Genomic DNA, 19,867 nt, shown 5'->3' with positions numbered 1-19,867 from the left:
TCGTAGCACCGTAACTATCAGTATTGAGTATCCATTTAATACTTTTTTTTCCGTAGACGGCATGTAGCGTAGGCCACGTGATTAAGCGGCGAGTGGAAGCGCTGGCCGCAGCCTCGCAGCTCTGCGGCGCCGCCGTGGCGCGCTGGGGAGCCCTGCTCGGCGCCCGGCTGGCCGCCGCGGCGCAGCGCACGGACGCGCTCGCCGCCCACGCGCAGAGGCTCCACGATGCGGCGAGAGCGCTCGATCTACTGACGCAGGTACAGAATACTGCCCTACTCACACAGGTGCAAGATACGCACCCTGGACCCCTTGTCGCCCGGTTGATGGTCGCTTCGCAGCGCACGGACTCACTCGCAAATTACGGAGATTACGTCCTTAATTCCTTAATCGCGATTATATGTAAGTTTTGTCAGGGTCGCCATGTAAAGAAAGGAGTTGGAGTCGAGTGCAAGCGAGAAAATATAAAAGATATCTATATTACCGCATTCTATTCAATTTTTAAGACAACAGTGATTTTAGTCATTGAATACATGAGTGTATTTAATAGATTATAGAAACTATTCAAAATTTCATCAACATCCAATTTAAATCATAGCTCAATAGTGGGACCGGATTTTTGCACTAAAAGTTTTGATAATTCTAAAGTTGAAAAAGTGATACTTATCTGATATAGGACACATTTTTAAGCATATATGCTATATATGATGAAAAGTTAGAACGAGCGTTAGATATAAATTAGGTATTTATATATTTTTAGTAATGATTTTTTAATATTGAATTAAAGTGCAATGTTTAAGTTCCATTGTTTATAATATGTATGACGCTTTATAATGTAAAATTATTAGAAATTTTTTTAACGTGCTTCTTTGTCAAACTACAATTAGCTTATTATTTTGTCGATATTGAATTAAAGTTTAATAAATCCACAACAACATATCTAAATTTATAAGTTAATAGGCAAGCTAAAAAGCTAGAAGAATAAGATATATGCTATAGAATTAATATACGTTTTTTGTCCTATAAGATCTAATATTGAATTAGAGTCTGTAAAAATAAGTCTATTACTATAAAATAATATACGCAGCCATATTATGGAAAGTAAGAAATTTCTGTGTGTAGCTTGCATTGTAATAGTAAAATCTAGTTAAAAAGGCGCGAAATTCATACATACGCCGCGCTGGTCCGTCAGTCGCCGGCGCGGCGCTCGAGAGCCTATCATAGCCTACCTATACCTCGCCCCTCGCCCCACCTCCCGCTCAGTAACACTGTCTGTCTTTTCTTATCATTCATTTGTTTGTTTACCGTGCACATATATAAATTAGATGCGGACATTACGTGAAATTAAAATATCTTATTAAGTAAAAATACCTACAGCTGGTCAATCAGATCTTGTCAGTAGAAAGAGGCGGCAAATTTGAAAAATGTAGGTGCGAAGGGATATCGTTCCATAGAAAATTTGAATTTCGCGCCTTTTTTTAGTGACAAGATTTGCTTGACCAGCTATATTTCATTATCTTGACTAATATTGTAATAAAAATGTACAAGATATTCACAACTATTTTTTACTATACATAGTTTGTCAAAGGACTGTCTCATTTCAAACATAGACAGGGAGAATCATCATACTATCTTTGACTTACACTAGTACTAGCACCCAAAAGAAAAGGATGAATATAGTTTTTTGTTTTTATTTACTGACAAATTGGTTTGACCAACTATACCTATTTCTGGTTCCTATTGTCATGTCCTGTCCTATTCAACGTCAATATCATAATATGTATATTATAAACCAACTGATCAATATTACACGGTAGAGTCTGTGCGGAAAGAGAAGAGTCGTGGGATTTGAGGGCGCGCCAGTACTATTTTATGGTTTTTGCTATGCTGACAACACTGGTCACGTGATTATAGTACGACACTAAAGTTCATGATACTTGAATCCCTTTTGTTCCGGTTTTTTACCACGGCTTACTAAACGGAGCCTGGTGGTGGTGTCGGCTCGTCAACTCAATCCTCTGATTTAGCGCAGGCACTAGTTTTCTTTTTAAAACACACTTGTTTTTATGTCTCAGATACTAAAAAGTGACAGTGCGATTGACAAAACTGCTAAAACTAGTTAAGAATCTGCCCAATACAACTGTAATTTTAGTACCAAACAAGATAGAGTCTCATTTTATGCACTGCCTAATCTGCGCAGTCCAACAGTTATTAAAACCGGGTAGATCGGGTAGAAATTGGGCAATAGAACTGTAATTTAATTGGGATATATTTCACCCATTGTAAACTTGACTTGTAATGTATGTGTACATTATTAATAATAAATATGAATATGAATAAAAATAGTGCATAAGTAGGTAGGCCTTATTGGGATATGTCCGGTTCTCTCATCTCACGATATTTTACTTCGCCGAAAAGTCACTGTTAAATATGAAATATAATTTCGTAACTAACAGAACCTACAAACAAAGAAATATTTTATTAGAAAAAGTTTTATGCAGAACCTAGTAAACGAACTTACAAATAAAGAAATATTTTATTAGAAAAAGTTTTATTCTTTGTAATCGAAGTCTGAATTAAAATATTCAATGTCACTTATGTTTGAGCTACCTTCAGAACAACCAGAGACACTCATAGAAATAGAACTATCTTTATCTGAACTGGATGTGCTTGAATCCAGCACGTAGATTACGAATTCTTGCATATCACCTACTTAGCGGTCTTTTATTCGAGATACCGTAGGTACTTTTACACAATCCTGAAAAAGAAATTACATATAAATATGCATAAAATAGCAAGTATCAAGACTATTTGTCAGTTATTTTAAAGATCATGAATGACCTGCATATTTATGAAAATTAATATATTTTGAATGAATATACTTACCGATTATGTACCGGAGACAAGTTACTTAGGGGGCTTATTAAATAGGTAATTATTTAATATTAAATACAACATCAATACCCGCGAATAGCGGAAACACGTTCCGCGACTTTTTGTAAGTCGATAGTCGGCTTTTAGCCGTTTTCTTCCCGCTGACAAAACCGAACAATGTTAAATATAATTTTCCTTGTGGTTTTATGTACGGTTTTATCGTGTTTTGAAAATATTATATACATATAACTTGCGGTTTTTGTTAATAAAAATATACAATGACAGAAGTTTGTTTACTTTTTACAAGACAGGTGTCAAAGGTTTGATTGCCATATAAAATTTAAAATGTTAGTTCCCGTTTCTGCCACGACTCTTCTCTTTCCGCACAGACTCTATACATCCTGAATATACAATAAGGTAAGTGGCCTCACTTACCTTATTGTATATTCCGTGTGGGCCGTATATGCCTATATACAGCCCACCTTAAATTAAAATGGTTTTTTTTAATAAACAGGATATGAAGTATGAAAAACTCACTCAAATAGGTTTCTCATTTATTTAAGTTTCTTCATTATACCAAAATAGTTATAAAAATATCACGATACTCTTGGAAAATATACCTTTTATAAAAGTCCTATTATGGGCCTTATTGAACACTACCAGTGTATTACTTAATCCCGCAAAAAATAATCATTTTGACTGTAGGTAATAACAGATTTTATTGTTTTTAACTTAAGAGTTATACATATACAAATAACAATATTTGATACTTCATAACAGGAGGATTTATTTATAATAAGTGAAAATAATTATTTTGGGTCTTAATAACTAAAGATATAAAAATTGTCTAGTTTACGCGAAAATAGTAGGTAACTAAACATAAATCTTTATTAGTTACAGTAGTCTCATCTTTTAACATCTGGGGGCACGGCAGTGCCCCCGCCAAGACGAGAAAAGCGCAAGGGCACTATCTACCTTTTCTCGAAGCGCTTAGTCGTTTTTTGGAACCCTCATAACTTGGGGTTGGATTATACCAGATAAACAAAGTTCTCGGACTTATTAAGCATATCAATTGCATAGCTCTTATACTTTAGATTTTATTCATATCTAAAAACTTCGATTTCGTCACTGACTCACTCACTTGATGATCATCAATACCGGGTACTTCCTGAAGTCCTCTAAGAAGCTGAAATTTGGTATGTAAGATAGTTTTAGTACACAAACAACAAATAAATTCAAAAAAAAAATTATCCCTAAGGGGATGAAGATGGGGTTTAATTTTGTATGGGAAATCAATAATCGCTGAACCGATTTAGTTGAAATTTGGTATGTAGATAGGTATTGTTATGGGGAAGGATATAGAATAGATTTCAACCTCAAAGTTTACCCTTACGGGGTGAAGGCAGATTTCAACCCCAAAGTTTACCCTTACGGGGTGAAGGGTTATATGGGGAATCAGTAAGAAGTACAGAGCGTGTAACAGATGCTCCCAGATACTTATTTCAGGATTTTTAATAGTAAATCACCCCCAACCCTTTAAATTAGGGGATGGAAGATTGTCATAAACAACTTACAAAAAGAAGTGAAATCCCATCAAAAACATTTTGATGTACAATGTTGCCCAAACGAAACCATAAGGCTCGCACTGTCGCACTGGAAGCTTGGCTCGACAAGAGATCTGACAACTTTTTGACAGTGCGAGTCTTATGGTTTCGTCTTAGCAACAAAATTTACATGAAAATGTGTTTGGTGGGATATTTTTTTACAGTAAAAATATTTATTCGTAACAGTAAGTATTATCTTTTAACATAATTTTTACAGTACATCTGGTGCTACATTACGACCGGTGCTATAATAAGCACGGTAAAACACTCCCTTTGACCGTGTTTTAAAATTCGTCACTCGTTGCAAAATATCTATTTTTCGCAATTCTATCGTAAAAGAAAAGAAAACTAACGAAGAGGTTTTACGCATACGAGGGCCGCACTGAAAGTTTTGCGTAACTTTTGAATAAAATCTTTTATAACCATAATAATACATTTATTGTTTCTCAAAATGTTTCCCTTTACATTCTATGCACATATTCACTCGCTCAGACCATTTTTGGAAGCATGAGGCCCAATCACTTGACTGCATGTTTTCGACGTGGTGATGAAACGTAGTAACTGCCTTATCCGGGGTCTTAAATGTCAAACCCCAAATTAAATCCTTAATTTTGGGAAATAGATAGAAGTCACAGGGTGCAATGTCTGGATTATAATCCGTATAAGAGACATTTTCCACGTTTTCGTAATTAAAAAATGTTTTTGCCTTTATTGCGGTATCGGTGGACGCATTATTATGACGCAGGAGGATGCGGCTTCTCAGTCGTCTCTCGCGGTCTTTTTCAATGACTGCGGGCACACAAATGGTAGTGTACTACTCAGTATTTAACGTTCTTTTATTATTTAAAAGTACGGTACTAAAAAGTCGCGTTTAAAAAAAACAGACGATCAAAATGTTTGGCAACGCTTTTGGCTTGTTGAACTTCTATGGGCCTCCTGTCACCTTCGAAAGACCCATTGACTGGACTAATGCCTTTTTTCCGGATCGTAGCAGTAAATCCAGATTTCATCTCCTCTAACGATGTTATATACAGCATTTGAACTTTCTTGCTTGTACTTACGCAGCATTTCTCGGCACCAGTCAAAAAGTACCTGTTTCTGGACTGAAGTTAATTCGTGAGGAATCCAAAGACAACAAGGCTTCCCGACTTTTAAATATTCTTGTAAAATCTTTTGTATTTGTCTCATACCTATCCCTAATTGTCCTCAAATTTCGTCATAGGTGATTCGTGGGTTTTCTTCAATGAGTCGTCTCACAGTAGCCACGTTTCCTTGAATGATCGCCGTGGACGGTCGACCTTCACGAAAATCATTATCTAGAATAATACTGTCTCTACTAAATTCACCATACCAACGCCTCACGATGCTCAGATGTGGTGCTTCAATCCCAAAAGCAAAGGCAAGCACTACACTCTTGCGGAGTAAGCGAACTTTTAAAATCATAACAAAATCATAGCTCTAAAAATATTTTCGCGTTAAAGCCACGTTCAACGCACTGACTTACTTTGACAAGCCATTAAAAACAAAAGACGATCGATTTGTCGCCAACATTTGTCACATTCCATAATCAAAAGCCTGTATTTTTTTTAAATATACAATTCATAATTTAAATGTTTACCAGTGGCCAGTAGTGCAAAACATTCAGTGTGGCCTATGTAGTAGGAGAGAGGAGGAGTTTGTTAAGAACTATAGACAATAGAAGAGGAAGGATGCTTGGGCACCTGATACGACACGACGAATTTATCAAAAACATCATAGAAGGGAAAGTTGAAGCAAACAGGAAGAGGGGAAGACCAAGGAGAGCGTACATGGATTAAATAAAGGAAAAGATCAAAGTCGTGTCGTATCGGGCTGTCAAAGAGAAGGCGGAGGACCGCCAAACATGGAAATTGCTCCACCGACAAGAGTCATACTCTTAAATATATGATGATGATCGTAAATACCTACCTATGTATTAACAAAAAAAAGTCACTTGTAATTAGTTACTGCCTTTAAAAAGTATAAGTGCCTCAATGTTATTAGACTTTTTGATTCTTTAAAACGTCTTTAGGTCAATAAAGCAAGTGAAAAATTATTAGAGTTAGACCAAGAAAAGTCTGCAGCAATTTTGACAGCCCACGCAGTGCAAGTGTTATTTATAAGTCATAATTTCATAGAAGTTTCTTCAAATCGACCTTATTAATAAGAGATTAAAAATATTGAAAATTATCTTAAAATATTTTAATCTAATATTTAATCTCATACGTTCAATAAGGCCCGGGACTAGACCTTTTTACCTGCACTGACAGTGGGCCTTCTTAGCAACAAGTACAAATTCAGAATAATTGGGAATAATAGGGAGCAACTGCTATTTTTGAATGCTGGGCCTTGTTACCCGCCGGGCCTCATATGCCTGCACCTCACCTACCTTATTTATTTGTTTTACAAGGGGAAAAGTTGTTGATTAACCGCTCGTGCTAATATTGATACCCAAACAAGCGAAACATTTTTTTTTATTAAATAGGAGGCAAACGAGCAGACGGATCATCTGGTGGTTAGCGATTACCGCCGCCCATGGACACCCGCAACACCAGAAGGGTTGCAAGCGCGTTGCCGACCTTTAAGATGGGGGTCTTTGAAGGTTTGAAGGTCGTATCGGACAGTTCATTCCACAGTTTGGCTGTGCGAGGCAGGAAGCACTTTCACAAATTCAAACATTCTAAAATTGAACCACGAGCGTAGTTAGTGGTTCGTAAAGTTGAACCTTGAGCGTAGTGAAGGTTTCAAGGGACGAAGGTTAAATAAAATTTTCACCACATCAGCTCGTAAAGGCCCTCTTGATTGTTCGTAACGGATAAGAAAAGTGGCATTTAATTTGATGCAAATTTTGAGTTGTTACCGTAGGTAAATTGGATAAGTTGTTTGGTAATATTGACTTTAAAATGATAAATATTGAATAACGTCAGTTTGAAATTGATTTTATGATAAAGTAAATATTATCGGAGATGATCGCTCTTAAAAAATATATGTCGCTAGTCATTTATAACCTAAAAGCGCCAAATTACGCAAAATTATATTGAAATGACACCTGTGTATTGAATTTGAAGAATACTTTAACAAGGGTAGTTATCTGTATGACAATGCACCTAAAATAATTTTCAAATGTATCTATTATTTCTATAACTACTTAACACGATAACGAATTCTACGTAAACGAAACCGCGGGCAATCCCTAGTACATAAAGAAATAAATAAGGGAAGGTAAGTTTCCATTAGTGTACTGTGTAAAATAACTATTTACCATTGATAATAATTTTATAAACGCTTTGCGTATTTTTAAGGGCACCGCGCTAACCGCTAGCCCGCGACCGTCGATCGCTGCCTCCTGCCACGGCGCACAGCGCCTTAATATAAGCTCGGAATGCATACTTACGTATCAGTATTTAGTGTCGCCGTGATTTTATATTTCTAATCTTTTGTGTGAGAAGTAAGATCTTTATTATGACCGTGTAATATTAACTCTACAAACTTTAATTCAATATTGGCTATACTGCTTAACGAGAAATCAATATCTAGACAAGCACATTGTCTACATTTCTAACTTTTTACATGTATACTAAGTTGATAGATAATATCGTAATTTTGCAATATCAGCTACTCTAATTCTGTATTTTCATAATAATTCCTGTTTTTACGTTCACCAGAAAGCAGCTGTTCCAGATTTCTAAAAACCGAATAGTGTGAATAAATTAAAGTGTTATTGAATATGTTAAAGTTTTTTGTAACTTTAATTTTATATTTACATAGTTATTTAGCAAAAATTGAAAATTTAAATATGGCCGAACGCTCCACCTAAAATTTTCTAACTTTTTACATGAATGTTATTTAACATGCTTACAATAACATATCAAAAAAGAAAAAACTTTAATGTTATCAAAACCCATTTTTGTTCCACCGCTGGTCTATCAGTGATGTTTTTTTATCATTATTATTATTGATCAGGTGAACAAGCACCACGGTGGCGGCGCCGGCGCCGGCGCGGAGTCGGAGCCGGAGTGGTCGGCGATGGCGGGGCTGCTGGCGCGCGAGGCGGGCGCGCTGCGGGGCGCGGCGGGCGCGCTGGCCGCCAGACACGGCGGCGCCGGCGCGCCCGGCCTGCGCGCCGAGTGGGCCGCCGCCGCGCGCCAGGCGCCCTGCGTGCACGACCAGCGCCTGCACACCCGCGCCAAGACCCTCGTCGAGCGGTGAGTACGAGCCGGAGCCGGAGTGGTCGGCGATGGCGGGGCTGCTGGCGCGCTGGCCGCCAGACACGGCGGCGCCGGCGCGCCCGGCCTGCGCGCCGAGTGGGCCGCCGCCGCGCGCCAGGCGCCCTGCGTGCACGACCAGCGCCTGCACACCCGCGCCAAGACCCTCGTCGAGCGGTGAGTACGAGCCGGAGCCGGAGTGGTCGGCGATGGCGGGGCTGCTGGCGCGCTGGCCGCCAGACACGGCGGCGCCGGCGCGCCCGGCCTGCGCGCCGAGTGGGCCGCCGCCGCGCGCCAGGCGCCCTGCGTGCACGACCAGCGCCTGCACACCCGCGCCAAGACCCTCGTCGAGCGGTGAGTACGAGCCGGAGCCGGAGTGGTCGGCGATGGCGGGGCTGCTGGCGCGCTGGCCGCCAGACACGGCGGCGCCGGCGCGCCCGGCCTGCGCGCCGAGTGGGCCGCCGCCGCGCGCCAGGCGCCCTGCGTGCACGACCAGCGCCTGCACACCCGCGCCAAGACCCTCGTCGAGCGGTGAGTACGAGCCGGAGCCGGAGTGGTCGGCGATGGCGGGGCTGCTGGCGCGCTGGCCGCCAGACACGGCGGCGCCGGCGCGCCCGGCCTGCGCGCCGAGTGGGCCGCCGCCGCGCGCCAGGCGCCCTGCGTGCACGACCAGCGCCTGCACACCCGCGCCAAGACCCTCGTCGAGCGGTGAGTACGAGCCGGAGCCGGAGTGGTCGGCGATGGCGGGGCTGCTGGCGCGCTGGCCGCCAGACACGGCGGCGCCGGCGCGCCCGGCCTGCGCGCCGAGTGGGCCGCCGCCGCGCGCCAGGCGCCCTGCGTGCACGACCAGCGCCTGCACACCCGCGCCAAGACCCTCGTCGAGCGGTGAGTACGAGCCGGAGCCGGAGTGGTCGGCGATGGCGGGGCTGCTGGCGCGCTGGCCGCCAGACACGGCGGCGCCGGCGCGCCCGGCCTGCGCGCCGAGTGGGCCGCCGCCGCGCGCCAGGCGCCCTGCGTGCACGACCAGCGCCTGCACACCCGCGCCAAGACCCTCGTCGAGCGGTGAGTACGAGCCGGAGCCGGAGTGGTCGGCGATGGCGGGGCTGCTGGCGCGCTGGCCGCCAGACACGGCGGCGCCGGCGCGCCCGGCCTGCGCGCCGAGTGGGCCGCCGCCGCGCGCCAGGCGCCCTGCGTGCACGACCAGCGCCTGCACACCCGCGCCAAGACCCTCGTCGAGCGGTGAGTACGAGCCGGAGCCGGAGTGGTCGGCGATGGCGGGGCTGCTGGCGCGCTGGCCGCCAGACACGGCGGCGCCGGCGCGCCCGGCCTGCGCGCCGAGTGGGCCGCCGCCGCGCGCCAGGCGCCCTGCGTGCACGACCAGCGCCTGCACACCCGCGCCAAGACCCTCGTCGAGCGGTGAGTACGAGCCGGAGCCGGAGTGGTCGGCGATGGCGGGGCTGCTGGCGCGCTGGCCGCCAGACACGGCGGCGCCGGCGCGCCCGGCCTGCGCGCCGAGTGGGCCGCCGCCGCGCGCCAGGCGCCCTGCGTGCACGACCAGCGCCTGCACACCCGCGCCAAGACCCTCGTCGAGCGGTGAGTACGAGCCGGAGCCGGAGTGGTCGGCGATGGCGGGGCTGCTGGCGCGCTGGCCGCCAGACACGGCGGCGCCGGCGCGCCCGGCCTGCGCGCCGAGTGGGCCGCCGCCGCGCGCCAGGCGCCCTGCGTGCACGACCAGCGCCTGCACACCCGCGCCAAGACCCTCGTCGAGCGGTGAGTACGAGCCGGAGCCGGAGTGGTCGGCGATGGCGGGGCTGCTGGCGCGCTGGCCGCCAGACACGGCGGCGCCGGCGCGCCCGGCCTGCGCGCCGAGTGGGCCGCCGCCGCGCGCCAGGCGCCCTGCGTGCACGACCAGCGCCTGCACACCCGCGCCAAGACCCTCGTCGAGCGGTGAGTACGAGCCGGAGCCGGAGTGGTCGGCGATGGCGGGGCTGCTGGCGCGCTGGCCGCCAGACACGGCGGCGCCGGCGCGCCCGGCCTGCGCGCCGAGTGGGCCGCCGCCGCGCGCCAGGCGCCCTGCGTGCACGACCAGCGCCTGCACACCCGCGCCAAGACCCTCGTCGAGCGGTGAGTACGAGCCGGAGCCGGAGTGGTCGGCGATGGCGGGGCTGCTGGCGCGCTGGCCGCCAGACACGGCGGCGCCGGCGCGCCCGGCCTGCGCGCCGAGTGGGCCGCCGCCGCGCGCCAGGCGCCCTGCGTGCACGACCAGCGCCTGCACACCCGCGCCAAGACCCTCGTCGAGCGGTGAGTACGAGCCGGAGCCGGAGTGGTCGGCGATGGCGGGGCTGCTGGCGCGCTGGCCGCCAGACACGGCGGCGCCGGCGCGCCCGGCCTGCGCGCCGAGTGGGCCGCCGCCGCGCGCCAGGCGCCCTGCGTGCACGACCAGCGCCTGCACACCCGCGCCAAGACCCTCGTCGAGCGGTGAGTACGAGCCGGAGCCGGAGTGGTCGGCGATGGCGGGGCTGCTGGCGCGCTGGCCGCCAGACACGGCGGCGCCGGCGCGCCCGGCCTGCGCGCCGAGTGGGCCGCCGCCGCGCGCCAGGCGCCCTGCGTGCACGACCAGCGCCTGCACACCCGCGCCAAGACCCTCGTCGAGCGGTGAGTACGAGCCGGAGCCGGAGTGGTCGGCGATGGCGGGGCTGCTGGCGCGCTGGCCGCCAGACACGGCGGCGCCGGCGCGCCCGGCCTGCGCGCCGAGTGGGCCGCCGCCGCGCGCCAGGCGCCCTGCGTGCACGACCAGCGCCTGCACACCCGCGCCAAGACCCTCGTCGAGCGGTGAGTACGAGCCGGAGCCGGAGTGGTCGGCGATGGCGGGGCTGCTGGCGCGCTGGCCGCCAGACACGGCGGCGCCGGCGCGCCCGGCCTGCGCGCCGAGTGGGCCGCCGCCGCGCGCCAGGCGCCCTGCGTGCACGACCAGCGCCTGCACACCCGCGCCAAGACCCTCGTCGAGCGGTGAGTACGAGCCGGAGCCGGAGTGGTCGGCGATGGCGGGGCTGCTGGCGCGCTGGCCGCCAGACACGGCGGCGCCGGCGCGCCCGGCCTGCGCGCCGAGTGGGCCGCCGCCGCGCGCCAGGCGCCCTGCGTGCACGACCAGCGCCTGCACACCCGCGCCAAGACCCTCGTCGAGCGGTGAGTACGAGCCGTGTACGGTGAGTAGGCACATGACGTGTTGGGTATTAGGGTCAACACGTCATGTGACATTTAGGTGACATTTAATAAATAGAAAATATATTTAATAAAATAAACAATAATTCTAAGTACATTTCATAAAGGTCACCTAAATGCCACTCACGTAGGCCACTAGTATATAAGCACCAATTTACTCAATAAAGGAGTTCAGTATTCAGCAGACTTTCATAGTATTATTTGCTACCCGAACGCTCCACATTACATGGCGACCCTGCCAGTGGAACTGCTCAGCAGTTCTGGTATCACCACCTTCCGAATCGTCTAAGTTGCGCCGTCCAGCCATCTAGCCAGCCAGCCAGCCACCCAGTCAACCAGCAAGCCAGCTATCCAGCACCACTAAACACAGCACTAGACCCTGAACAACTATGGAACCGAGCACAGCTTCAGCCCAGTGCAATACGATCACAGTAGCAATAACGGTAAATACTGAAGGACAACCAACGAGAACAGCAAGATGGACAAGGAAGCAGCCACATACCCGCCGTCGATCCCAACCGCCAACCCTGCCAGTACAGCGTACGACTCAGCACACTCAGCAACACCACCAAGCCACGTCAAGGAAGAAGAATAAGGGGCAAGCCACACGCCACATTCAAGAAGACCAGGAGGAAGACTGGACGAAGGTACCAACATCAGACTAAATAGCCTTCTTTACACATTTTTTTTCTTTTCCCTCTATCTAAATTTATCATTAAGTATCTATTAAATCAAATCTATAATCTTAATAATGTATAAACTATTCTTTAAACATGCAGATATTGCAGATACGTCTATGAGCGATATTTCAAATTCTATTAATTTATTAATTATAATTAATTTACGATTACTACTTGATGACGAAAAGCAAAACATGAATATATGTTAAAAAAATATATATTCACCAGTTGACCACAAGTAATTAATTTTAAAGTACATCCGAAAGAGTCCAAGTAATTGCCGAAATATAATAAATTTAAATAATACCTACTTAATATTTAACATAAAAAAAAACCCAGTAAAAAAAAATATATATATATAATTATGTACGTATAGATAACATTAAATATCAAAAACTTGTTAAACTAAAACAATTAATAACGCAAAAACATTTTCTGATATCCATCAATAATTTCAACCAGTGCATCATTCGTTAATTAAAACAAATAAACAAAAATTTAAACAAACAATACACATATAACGCGTCGCATGGTTAACTCAAAAAACTTTACACAATCAGCAACATTAAATATCAAACACGGGGGTGCATTCCATTATTCCCATCTTTGCAATTAACGTATATTATATATTTTAAAGACTATAAAAGAAATATAAAAAAAAACACCCGTTACTAACAATAACACTAACATTAACATCATAATATCATTATTTAGCTTCGTTAAAAACAAAACAAAAAAAAAACCTAACAGTAACTTTGACTAACTGACAAACACTAGAATCTACTATTCCACACATTAAACAACATCACTTATGGTCTATTCAAATTATTATCCAATTTAACGTTCAAAAATTTAGCTTTCACACCATTTGGTTTTCAGTAGGTAACATATTTAATACATTTTTGCAAATGCCCTCTTAAAAAATTAAAAAAAAAAAACCTAATCAAATCATTTCACTATTGCAATTTTATTAACCAAACAAACTTTTATTGGTAAAATAGAAGTATTTTACATGTCAACAATTTATTCCTAAATACAAAACACATTAATATTTTATACATGAAAACATTGCTTACACAGAATATCATTATTATATTAGGACTAATAATTTCAACTTATAATAATTTCAATATATTATAAAAAATTCATATATTTAAATAATTTTATTTTATATATTTTAATACCTTTAATGCGATTTATAATCTATTTCTTTTTAAATTATTATTACTATCCACTCAATTTAAAAATTTGACATCATTTTTTTTTTAATTAACAGTATAGCTTATTACTATGACATGTCATGGTTATCGTCAATCAAAATGTATAGCCAATCTGAGTAATTTTTTTTTCCTAAAGTAAATAAATAACATTCTTACATTAACTTACATTTATATATCAATATTATTCAAGCCACGAATCTACTACTTAACTAATTAATTATTGCATAAAAATAAGAAAATACCATCGGCCACTCACCACTCTCATATCCTTATAATATTCAAATATAAAGAATAATACAAAAATTAAATTAGATCATTAATATTCACATCTAAATAATTGCCAATAACAACAAAACATACAAAGTAACACATAACAACACTAAATACTAATCTATTTAAAAATACGATTAATGGAATGCACCAGCCTTGTGAAGGCCGCGTCACGCGTACTCGTCATACGTCACCCAATACGGATGCAACACATGCTATGTCATCTTAAATTTCGAGTACATAAATTAAGGAAAAAAAGAAAGCAATAAACAGTTCATACATTTGACGCATTATTAGAGTTTTAAACTAAAAAATTATTCACAACATATGATATAAAAATTAAGGCATCAATTAGGTAATACGAGTAGGTATAAAATAAATATAATGAAAGACAAATAAACAAAATAAAAGGGAAGGAAAAATCTAAACATCACATTGAAAGAGCTAAATCAGATAAGTGTTGCAACCAACAATTAGCCTGATCAACTAAAAGTTATTGTGACTCTTATATGCTTTAAGTTTTCAAAGTGATGATTTCCTTTCAAAACGGGGTAGCTCGTGGAAATAAATAATGTAAGCAAGGTACACCAGGATACAATACAACCAGGCAATAACCCTTGAAACCTAAACAATTCGAGCGAGCTCTCAATTGCAGCGGTCCTTGGGCACACGGAAAGGTTTTTTGTTGTTCCGATGTGTGAAAACAACTGTCTGGCAATGCATATTACGCGTAATATGTATCAGCGCGCTATAATAAATAATAAATTTTTGTATCCTCAATAAATATGTTGTATGTAAAAAAGGTCGGCCGACCGAGAGCGCTATTGAAAGGCGCTGTGTACTTTTTAAAAGACAGGTGACAGGTATCACAAAGTCAGCTTACATTATTAGGTCACAATGCAGACATTACAAAATGGCTCATTGGCGATCAATTCCTACAAAAATAAACAAATTTTCCACAAATCACGAGCAAACTAAATTCTAAAAAAAAAATAAAAAGATAATAATAAATGAAAACCCCAGGGAAAATAATAGACACTATAACACAGAAAAACATTTTTTTTTACAAGCACTGAATCCTTGAGACATCATGATACGGTCGAGTTACCTAGCATGAAGGTCCTTGGACACATAGTATGTTTATTAATATAGACATGTGTTAAAAACAGCCTGTAAAAAAATATATATATATACCTATATACATACAAATATCAAATACAGCATTATACTAAATAAATAAATAAAATCAACTATCAATCATAAATCAAATCATAAATCATAAATCAAAATAGAAAAGAAAATAATTAATTAATACAATAGATGATATACTAAATATATTTATGAATAAAACTAAATTAAGACAAATAACATTAATTATAAAAAAAAACGTAATACCAACATTAAATAAATACCTACAATTGATAATACAGTGATAATAATAAACAAATCAATTAAAAAAAAAACGAACTTAATTAAAATAAGTTAAATTAATGCAAAAAAATCATACGTGTAAAATATAAATACAATACAAATACACTTTGTATTGTGTCCATAATATGTATAATAATAAGTTAATGACCAGTTTACTTGTCAAAGAGAATTCTCAAAGATACCTAACAACCTATTTGCCATACCTACAATAGGTCAATGTATAAAAAAAAAACAAACAAACATAAAATAAATAAAATAATACAAATAATAAAATAATAAAGTATTATATTATACTACAATACGAGTTTTTCGTCATCAATGTAGAAAAATCATTTTTAACCACATAGTCATTAATGTTATTATTACCCAATGTATAAAAGAGCCATATACTATTATTTAAAATCAGTGAACAAATATTAGCATTAAGTAAGAACAGATTGTAAAAAAAAAAAAACCCCCAGTCATACAGCACTAAAATAAAACAACACACATATTAATGCAACCATTCCATAGTCAATGACATATTATAAAAATTATATATCAAATTCTCAAATTATTATATTTTTCGGCATCTAAAAATATCAATTTACACTAAACCGTAATTTTATATAACAAATAAGACCCAATTTATAATTTTAACCCTTATTCCATAGAACTTAAGTATAGATCGCAAAAGTCCCAGGAGGACGCTAGACATAATTTAATTAAGACAAAACAAGTTAAAAAATAAAAATATACAAAAAACAAAAAAAATATATAAAAAAAAACATTCATGTAACTATAACGTAGGAGACTTAATATTAAAAAAAAAAGGAAGATAGAGATAACATGGACCCAGTATACACGGAACCCTACACAGTAGCACAACACCAAGGTCAAACATTAAAATTATTAGTATCAGGAAAAGAAAACATTGCACACCAAAACAGAACAAAGCACTATTACCATTAAAACTCACCTCTTCGGCACACCAGACACGAGAAACACATACACACACAAACACACAAGTCAAATTCAAACGTAATTGCAAGTTCCATGATCGACACAAATCCGCGAAGTAAGCGACAGAACTGATCTAATAATCTAACAATCCACATTTCTTATTTTACAAAATGCAATTTAAAACCGATCACATTTAAACTTACCAAGCCGACAGAATCCATAAAAGGATCTCCATCTTCCTTATTAGAACATAAGAAAGCAAGCAACGCATTGTTTACAGTATTATATCTAATGTCACATAGGAATAATTGTAAGACACATACTAAATGTCAATACCGCACTTTTAGCTATAAGATAAATATAGTCATGTAACCTTTTAGGATAATTAATAGCAGAATAAGCAAAATAATAAACAACGACACCAAGGTGTTTATTGTAATTAAATAGCAAAGTAGAAATACGTAACGGGAAGTGAAAAGCAAGTATTGTAATTACATTTAGAATATAGAGTAGATAATTTTAAAACCTATTAATCTGTCATATGTTAACCAATTTTTTATTTTTTATTTATTATATGTTAAGTGAAATATTTCCAACATTGTAAACCTTTAATTGTTTAAACCGTAATTTATCTTTAATCAACTTATTAAAATGATCCGTTAAATTATTTTATTTAACAATAGATACCTAATTAAAATCATATTCTAATTAATATTTAAAATAACCTTGCTTGTTTCTTTTTTTTAAAGGTAGCTTTAGTGTCTTTATTTGTATGTGCATATACGTTTTGTTTTAGATTGTAAGGTTGGCATGTATTGGAATATTTTGAAATTAATGTCTTAGATTAAGTTATTATGTACACTGAAATTACGACAAAAATATATTGTAACCTATTTTTGTCTCAAAAAAAAACGGGGAAGGTGTACGGTGAGTAGGCACATGACGTGTTGGGTATTAGGGTCAACACGTCATGTGACATTTAGGTGACATTTAATAAATAGAAAATATATTTAATAAAATAAACAATAATTCTAAGTACATTTCATAAAGGTCACCTAAATGCCACTCACGTAGGCCACTAGTATATAAGCACCAATTTACTCAATAAAGGAGTTCAGTATTCAGCAGACTTTCATAGTATTATTTGCTACCCGAACGCTCCACATTACAGCCGGAGCCGGAGTGGTCGGCGATGGCGGGGCTGCTGGCGCGCTGGCCGCCAGACACGGCGGCGCCGGCGCGCCCGGCCTGCGCGCCGAGTGGGCCGCCGCCGCGCGCCAGGCGCCCTGCGTGCACGACCAGCGCCTGCACACCCGCGCCAAGACCCTCGTCGAGCGGTGAGTACGAGCCGGAGCCGGAGTGGTCGGCGATGGCGGGGCTGCTGGCGCGCTGGCCGCCAGACACGGCGGCGCCGGCGCGCCCGGCCTGCGCGCCGAGTGGGCCGCCGCCGCGCGCCAGGCGCCCTGCGTGCACGACCAGCGCCTGCACACCCGCGCCAAGACCCTCGTCGAGCGGTGAGTACGAGCCGGAGCCGGAGTGGTCGGCGATGGCGGGGCTGCTGGCGCGCTGGCCGCCAGACACGGCGGCGCCGGCGCGCCCGGCCTGCGCGCCGAGTGGGCCGCCGCCGCGCGCCAGGCGCCCTGCGTGCACGACCAGCGCCTGCACACCCGCGCCAAGACCCTCGTCGAGCGGTGAGTACGAGCCGGAGCCGGAGTGGTCGGCGATGGTGGGGCTGCTGGCGCGCTGGCCGCCAGACACGGCGGCGCCGGCGCGCCCGGCCTGCGCGCCGAGTGGGCCGCCGCCGCGCGCCAGGCGCCCTGCGTGCACGACCAGCGCCTGCACACCCGCGCCAAGACCCTCGTCGAGCGGTGAGTACGAGCCGGAGCCGGAGTGGTCGGCGATGGCGGGGCTGCTGGCGCGCTGGCCGCCAGACACGGCGGCGCCGGCGCGCCCGGCCTGCGCGCCGAGTGGGCCGCCGCCGCGCGCCAGGCGCCCTGCGTGCACGACCAGCGCCTGCACACCCGCGCCAAGACCCTCGTCGAGCGGTGAGTACGAGCCGGAGCCGGAGTGGTCGGCGATGGCGGGGCTGCTGGCGCGCTGGCCGCCAGACACGGCGGCGCCGGCGCGCCCGGCCTGCGCGCCGAGTGGGCCGCCGCCGCGCGCCAGGCGCCCTGCGTGCACGACCAGCGCCTGCACACCCGCGCCAAGACCCTCGTCGAGCGGTGAGTACGAGCCGGAGCCGGAGTGGTCGGCGATGGCGGGGCTGCTGGCGCGCTGGCCGCCAGACACGGCGGCGCCGGCGCGCCCGGCCTGCGCGCCGAGTGGGCCGCCGCCGCGCGCCAGGCGCCCTGCGTGCACGACCAGCGCCTGCACACCCGCGCCAAGACCCTCGTCGAGCGGTGAGTACGAGCCGGAGCCGGAGTGGTCGGCGATGGCGGGGCTGCTGGCGCGCTGGCCGCCAGACACGGCGGCGCCGGCGCGCCCGGCCTGCGCGCCGAGTGGGCCGCCGCCGCGCGCCAGGCGCCCTGCGTGCACGACCAGCGCCTGCACACCCGCGCCAAGACCCTCGTCGAGCGGTGAGTACGAGCCGGAGCCGGAGTGGTCGGCGATGGCGGGGCTGCTGGCGCGCTGGCCGCCAGACACGGCGGCGCCGGCGCGCCCGGCCTGCGCGCCGAGTGGGCCGCCGCCGCGCGCCAGGCGCCCTGCGTGCACGACCAGCGCCTGCACACCCGCGCCAAGACCCTCGTCGAGCGGTGAGTACGAGCCGGAGCCGGAGTGGTCGGCGATGGCGGGGCTGCTGGCGCGCTGGCCGCCAGACACGGCGGCGCCGGCGCGCCCGGCCTGCGCGCCGAGTGGGCCGCCGCCGCGCGCCAGGCGCCCTGCGTGCACGACCAGCGCCTGCACACCCGCGCCAAGACCCTCGTCGAGCGGTGAGTACGAGCCGGAGCCGGAGTGGTCGGCGATGGCGGGGCTGCTGGCGCGCTGGCCGCCAGACACGGCGGCGCCGGCGCGCCCGGCCTGCGCGCCGAGTGGGCCGCCGCCGCGCGCCAGGCGCCCTGCGTGCACGACCAGCGCCTGCACACCCGCGCCAAGACCCTCGTCGAGCGGTGAGTACGAGCCGGAGCCGGAGTGGTCGGCGATGGCGGGGCTGCTGGCGCGCTGGCCGCCAGACACGGCGGCGCCGGCGCGCCCGGCCTGCGCGCCGAGTGGGCCGCCGCCGCGCGCCAGGCGCCCTGCGTGCACGACCAGCGCCTGCACACCCGCGCCAAGACCCTCGTCGAGCGGTGAGTACGAGCCGGAGCCGGAGTGGTCGGCGATGGCGGGGCTGCTGGCGCGCTGGCCGCCAGACACGGCGGCGCCGGCGCGCCCGGCCTGCGCGCCGAGTGGGCCGCCGCCGCGCGCCA

General features: G+C 46.5%; 1 protein-coding gene across 1 annotated transcript in view; it reads left to right on the top strand.

Annotated features, from left to right (window-relative positions):
• The window catches only part of LOC134672116 (inhibitor of nuclear factor kappa-B kinase subunit epsilon), a 29,470-nt gene that overhangs the window by 4,688 nt on the left and 4,915 nt on the right, over nt 1-19,867 (top strand). Inside the window, exons 5-6 of the mRNA XM_063530030.1 lie at nt 57-269; nt 8,499-8,698. Of these exons, the coding sequence (XP_063386100.1) occupies nt 57-269; nt 8,499-8,698 (413 nt within the window). The remainder of the gene's footprint in view (nt 1-56; nt 270-8,498; nt 8,699-19,867) is intronic.

The sequence above is a fragment of the Cydia fagiglandana genome, chromosome 16 (assembly GCF_963556715.1).
Source record: "Cydia fagiglandana chromosome 16, ilCydFagi1.1, whole genome shotgun sequence".
Lineage (NCBI taxonomy): Eukaryota > Metazoa > Arthropoda > Insecta > Lepidoptera > Tortricidae > Cydia > Cydia fagiglandana.
The sequence above is the reverse complement of the archived record's forward strand: the minus strand, read 5'-3'. Positions and strand labels throughout refer to the sequence as shown.